This window comes from Lathyrus oleraceus, chromosome 6, assembly GCF_024323335.1.
Source record: "Lathyrus oleraceus cultivar Zhongwan6 chromosome 6, CAAS_Psat_ZW6_1.0, whole genome shotgun sequence".
NCBI classification, from domain to species: domain Eukaryota; kingdom Viridiplantae; phylum Streptophyta; class Magnoliopsida; order Fabales; family Fabaceae; genus Lathyrus; species Lathyrus oleraceus.
In genome coordinates, this window is record NC_066584.1 from 32,412,345 (window position 1) to 32,418,716 (window position 6,372).

Below are 6,372 nucleotides of genomic sequence, written 5' to 3' on the forward strand. Positions count from 1 at the left end.
GCTAATTGTCTTACTGCTCCTCTCAAAGTATTGGCTGCAGAATGTGCCGGCGATAGAACCTGGTAAGCTAAACACTGCAGATTTCATCTTCTCGGTCGTCGGTTGCCCAAGGCCTAGAAGGATGTAGAGAAAGAGAGCAGAACTTGTTGCTGTTGCTCTATCGGCTGGTACAACAACGACTGATTTTAGGTGATGAACATAATTTATTTATTTTTAAACCAATTATTTCCTTCAAGCGATTCCGCTCTTCAAGAGCGACATCCAAGTTTGGCACCAATACTTGAACTGTTAGCTTTCCCCATAATGCACTCAAACTCCTTTTACTATTAGTGCGTTATGTTCTGTACTGATAAAGATAATCGGCTTTCCACATTCAAACTGAAATTTTCCATATTGGCAATAAAGCCTCCATTTGTGCAGGAACGATCTGGTATTTATCATGGATGGTAATTGTCCTTGTGTTGCAGGTTGTAGTTTTGCAACTTTGTTGGCGGTGTTGGGAGGACAGCCCAAGCCAAGAGCGTACACTCCAATGGACAAAGAAGGTAGCCTGCAAAATCCGTCAAAAAGGAGCCTAAGATCCAGTTGGCTTCTAGCAAGAAGATGGCTTAAACTCCACCAAGTGGCACTTTGTATTGAACTCGGTTTAGTTTAAGAGAACAATTTTGTTTCCATGTCTTACTTTCTTCCACTATTGGTTGTATGAAGTATTTGTAGGATAAAGAAAATAAAGTGACATACTCTTTGCATAACTTGAGTCTTCATCATATACACAAGTATCATTCAGATCTTAGTAGAATCACTCTTTTGGTGAGAATTGAATCATGATGCTCAAACTTTAAAAAAAAATGGTGTAGTAACACTATGGTTAATCAACACTTGAACCATTCACATTGGTCCATATAGCAATCCTACTCGTCCCAACAGCCAAAATAGTCACCGATGTTGCTATTACTTTATCTCTTGTTTTTGATATACCGTGCATATCCCTTAGTATGATTGCAGCAGGGAAGATGAATGAGAGGCAAACAACTGTAGTAGATCCCAAGAACTGAAAAAAAGTAAATTGGGATTTCTACTGGCTATAACACAAAAGTGAGCTTGTACCAACAATGTCGGTACCAATAACATTGAATCCTAAAGTTAAACTAAATAAAAGCCAATTATAATCAAGTTAATCTATAATTTGTTAAAACTATTTTGATATCAAATTCTAACATTTATTTGGAAATTAAAAATCAATTAGAGTTTGAATCATTAGTAAAAACACAATTAAGATTAAATTGAAATTTGGAATTAGACTTAATTTGAAATTAAAATTAAAAAAAAAATCAAAAAAATCAAATATTTAGAATCCATTTTATAATCAAAAACACCATGATCAAAAACTAGATGATGACCAATGTTTATCAAAAAAATATGGATTTGGAGATGGATGGTTGCCTTTGGTCATGAATGTATGCAAATGAACTTTGGGCCAAGTGCCTAATAAAAATGAAAAAATGGAAAAAATTCAGGACCAAAATCAGGGAATGACACCATTTTTTCCAAAAAAAGAGAAAAAAAGAAAAAAACATAATATGGATTAACGAAATAACACTTTATTAATGATAATGAAATTTGAAACAAAGCCCTCATAGATCCACTTTCACCTTGGGCATAGTGAAAGGATTTTTGAAAAAAAAAACATACTACTTCGATAAGTGAATAACAAAAGGGACGTCAACAACAATCCAATTCTGGCACATCGATCCACATGTCACAAACTTTGGCGCTTCTTGTTCTTCATTGTCCTCTAGGATGGCGACAACAGACTGGTCCTTAGAATGAATAGAGCCAACACTGTGAAACACTTCTTGAATTCCCTTCAAATCTCTTTGGGTTGCACCAGGTGAAAAACCCAAACCAGCTCTGTTCTTATTCTCTGCAAGCTCGACAATTTATCCTCACTTATCCGATTGACCATTCTTCAACACATGTTGGGCATCTTTCAAGGATGACATGGATTCACCATTCTTCTTAGCAGCAATATTATCAACAAAAAGGGATTCAAATGACTTCTCAGTTTCATCGGCATCAATGTATGAAAATGAAGAGAGATGACTCACCAACATGGCCTGCTCGCCACCCACAATCACTAACTTCCCGTTCTTCAAAAACTTCAGCTTTTGGTGTAGAGTTGATGTAACTGCCCTAACCTCGTGAATCCACGAACGTCCTAAGAGACGACTGTAGGAGGGATGAATGCCCATCACTTGAAAAATGATCTGAAATAAGCACGGACCTATCTTTATTGGGAGATCAACCTCCCTACTTACAGTCTTCCTCGACCCATCGAAGGCCTTCACAATAACTCCATTGAATCTCATCGGAGCACCTTGATAAGCAAGTTTAGACATCATAGATTTAGGCAAAACATTCAAAGAAGACCCAGTATCCACCAGCATATTGGATAGGGCATCTTCCTGGCAATTCATAGAGGTATGCAGAGCCAAATTGTGGTTCCTCCCCTGCTCGGGCAGTTCTTCGTCACTGAAACTCAAATTGATTGATCATCACGTCATGGTCCACATAGGCATGCTCTAGCACCTTTTGCAAAGCTTCTCGGCGTGCTTCTGACATCATTAGTAAAGACAATACAAATATCTTGGACAAAGTGTGCAACAACTGGTCTACCACATTGAAATCACTCTTCTTGATCAACTTCAGCACCTCATTTTGATCAACATTCTGATTCGCACTGCTGGATTGGCCGGCTTGCACAACATGAGTTTTTGCTTGAGTTGATTTCTCTATCACAACATCTTCATTCCTCTTAGCAGCTGCAACAGCAAATATTCTATCGCTCTAGGTCACACCACTTACATCGACAATGTTTATAACAGGCGAAAAAGCAGGAATAAGCACCTATTTACCGTCTTCCACCATAGTAGCAATATACTTGTAAGGCACAACTTTATCAGACTCGTAAGGCGTAGGACCCTCCAAACAAATAACCAACGGAGAAACAGCAGTCTTCTGACCATCATATACAATCACAACTGGTTCTGGGAGATTAAAACGGGGAACTATGACGTTCACCTCATGTTCATCTTCATTTTTGTCCCTCGTAACCTGAATAAGATTTTGGTCTAGCATCTCTTGTAAGTCTCTTTTCACAACAACGCATCCTTGGGGATCTCTAGAGCAAACTTCACAAGAAGCATGGTCATTCTCATAATAGCTCAATTCACATAAATTAGCATGCATTTCAACCAGAGATCTTTTGATTAAATTGACGTCAAGAACTCGATACTTTCTTGGATATCCTTTGACCATATTCACGGTTGCATTTCCATGTTTGGGTAACGGATTAGCTTGTACATTGGGACTAAAATCTTCAAATGACAAGATACCACTTTGCATTAACCTTCTTGCTTCGGCTTTAAAAGTGAAACAATTCTCAATATCACGGTCAGGTGCTCTTTGGTGGAATTCACAATGTTGGTCAGGTTTATACCACCACAAAAGCTCTTTCGAAATAGCCGGTGGGGTTCTTGTTTGCACCAAATCCTTCTGAATTAAAGCAGGAAACAACTCGGTATAGGTCATTGGAATCAGGTCAAATTGTGCAGGCCTCTGGACATAATTCTGTTGATTCTGTTTATTTGTGCGTTGCTGGAAACATGGTTGATAACTCAATGTTGCTTGAACAACCGGAGTAGAATTAATTACTGGAGTTACAAATGCCACATGCTGATGACGTTGACTATTCCTTGGAAGCCTTCTACATTTCTCTTGCGAGATGCGTTAGAATCGTGTTCTTTCTTCTTGGGTATCATATTCCCATACTTCCTGCAACTCTCAGTCGAACTGTAAGACCCCAATTTTGACCCCTAAGAACCCTCACACCATCTCATAACTTTGCATTGGCATTGGGATCACACCTTGGTATTCTCCTCACCTATCATTCATTGGGTTTACATTGGGAGAGATCACCAAGCATATATGATTGTATCATACTTTATTTTCTTTATTTACTAACCAAAATACAAAAATATGTCTAATATAGCTTTGTTTCTTTTGTAGGTAGTGTTTGTGTCCATTTGTGCCCCACCAAGCCCACAACTAGGGTTTGAGACCCTCAATGCAAGAGATCAAGCAATAAAAGGTCCACATTGGTTCTAAACATCATATATGGATCCCCATGTTCTTTATTTGTCATTTTGATCAAGAGTTCATCAAGAGTTTGAAGCTTGTTTGTCAAGGAATCCCTAACTCATTTGGGTATCTTGTGTGCCTTCCTCAGCAAGTTTCTTCAATAATTGGTCAAAGATATAAAGGGATACTTCATTTTACATCATCATAAGCATATATAATCCTCCATGAGACCCTAAGAGAAAAGGAACTTCAAGTATGCAAGTTGATTCAAGGAAGTTGACCAGAAAAGTCAACAGGTCAAATCTAGGGTTTCCTAGACTCTGTCTCGTACACCTTTTGTCATATGAAAATGATTCCAAGATCCAATTTACTCTTTATGATATTACAAACATATTTCATGTTGGCATCAAGATCTAATTTTGCTTGGAAAGACATTTTTTATGGTGAAAGATTATAGGTCATTTTGTTTGTGCCCTAGATAGAAGGTCAACTTCTAAGAACCATAACTTCCTCATTTTTCATGATATGAAGATGATCCAAGTTTCATGATTAATTACAAGATATCTTTTTCAACGTTTATTCTTTTAGAAAGGTCAAATTCTACTTGCAAGGTTATGTACCATGAGGAACCATTATAGGTCCATTTTAGTCTTCATCATTGAACAAGCAAATTTCCTCAACTTCTACAATCCATACTCCATCATACAAACTCCAAATGGTGCCAAATTTTTGGTCAAATTGAAGAGAATTGAAATAGATATAACTTTGTAGAAGAATATAAGTTCATTTTAAGCTCACCTCAAAAGTTATTCAAGGTGGAAAGAGAGGTCATTTGACTTATAACTTAGAAAATTTTCTAAGTATGTTTGATACCTCCACTTTCAAGGCCAACTTTCTCCATTTTCCAAGCTTCAAATTGAAAAAGTCATAACATAAAAGTTGTTACTTATGATGAGAGCTTTCCAAAGAGCTCAAGATCACATCATTTGTATGAGAAATGAGGGACTTGCGCATGAGGTCTTTCCATGGCTTATTTTGGCATGTTTTGAACCCCAAACATTGAACAACTTTGCATGGCCTTGTGTGATAACTTCAGCAACTTCTTGGCACGATTTAGAGTGGATTCCAATTATTGTTTAGGCCTGTACAATCACTCATTCTCCCATGCACCAAGAATTGCTCATTTTCATTCAAATTTGGAAAGGTGCACATATCATTTCTTTGGTCTACAAGTCAAAGAGCATTTGCTCAGAATTGAAAGGGGAACACTGCCTAAGCTTTTCCATCCATTGCCATAACCTCACACCAAAGAATTCTTTGAAGATTTCTCAAGAAATCGAGTTTTTTTTCAACTCAAGTTTGTGAACAAAAACTCCAAAGGTGCATTCTCTTTTCCACTCCATTAAGCTTATGCAAGCAGGAGGAAGAGAAAGCACGAAGAATTGCATCAAGAATCAAGCTCGGAAGCTGCTCACAGATGGTGAATTTCTCAAAACTTCATCTCTTCGATTCTCCCTCTACACTCTAGATCTGAACTTAATTTTGTGTTGGCTGAAGTCCTACCAATGTAGGCAATGTGACTGAGTTGTTTTGAGCATGATTCGAAGCAACTCAGGTTGGACACCTCTAGTTTGATCTTCACTTTTCTAATTATAGAGTGAGAGATGGAACAAATGGAGGTCATATTCGCGATCCTTGCCCTTTTTCCTTTAGAATGATGTTAGATCCATAAATTTCTGGTCAAATTTGATCTTGACAGTCTGGTGACCCTCACCGGAGAAGAAGACCAGAGCTAGGGCTCCGGTGGTGGTGTGGCATTGCTCCCACCCTTATATCTCTCTTCCATCTTCTAATCTGGACCTTTGTTTTTTATTACCATGTGTGTGGCACGTTGACTGAGGAACACCATGGAACGCGTGTTTTTAACCATCAGATCTACCACCTCAATTAATGAGGGAGTTTTGATGGCTCCGGTTTTTCCATTTTATTTTATTTTTCTGATTTGATTTTTAAATAGCTTTTTCTTTTAAAATTCACCATAAATTCATTTTTGATCCAAAAATTATGGGACCAACACTAAAAATTCACAAATATTTTCTTCTTCCCATTTTTGATTTAAAATGAATTTTTGGATTAAGTTTGATATTTTTGGTGAATTTTGTGGTTTTTAACTTGTTTTAATTAGTTTTTAATTACTTCTGACTTTTGAAAAATGCGAAAAAAAATTAGTCA

The 6,372-nt window shown here is 37.3% G+C and overlaps 1 protein-coding gene across 1 annotated transcript; it reads right to left on the reverse strand.

Annotated features, from left to right (window-relative positions):
* Window positions 1–1,946: 1,946 nt before the first annotated feature.
* On the reverse strand, window positions 1,947–3,591 carry LOC127093840 (uncharacterized). Its single transcript, XM_051032742.1, has 3 exons — window positions 2,916–3,591; window positions 2,590–2,822; window positions 1,947–2,465 (listed from the first exon to the last, which is right to left on the reverse strand). The coding sequence occupies exons 1-3, from the start codon at window positions 3,589–3,591 to the stop codon at window positions 1,947–1,949; spliced, it is 1,428 nt and encodes a 475-aa protein (XP_050888699.1).
* Between the last annotated feature and the right edge of the window lie 2,781 nt (window positions 3,592–6,372).

What these genes read in the sequence shown, in the direction of transcription:
- LOC127093840 (XM_051032742.1), bottom strand. Translation starts at nt 3,591, where the DNA reads ATGACCTATACCGAGTTGTTTCCTGCTTTAATTCAGAAGGATTTGGTG. An exon ending in TGCTACTATGGTGGAAGACG is followed by an intron (nt 2,823 to 2,915) that starts GTAAATAGGTGC and finishes TTGCTGTTGCAG; the next exon opens with CTGCTAAGAGGAATGAAGAT. An exon ending in GCCGAGAAGCTTTGCAAAAG is followed by an intron (nt 2,466 to 2,589) that starts GTGCTAGAGCAT and finishes ATGAATTGCCAG; the next exon opens with GAAGATGCCCTATCCAATAT.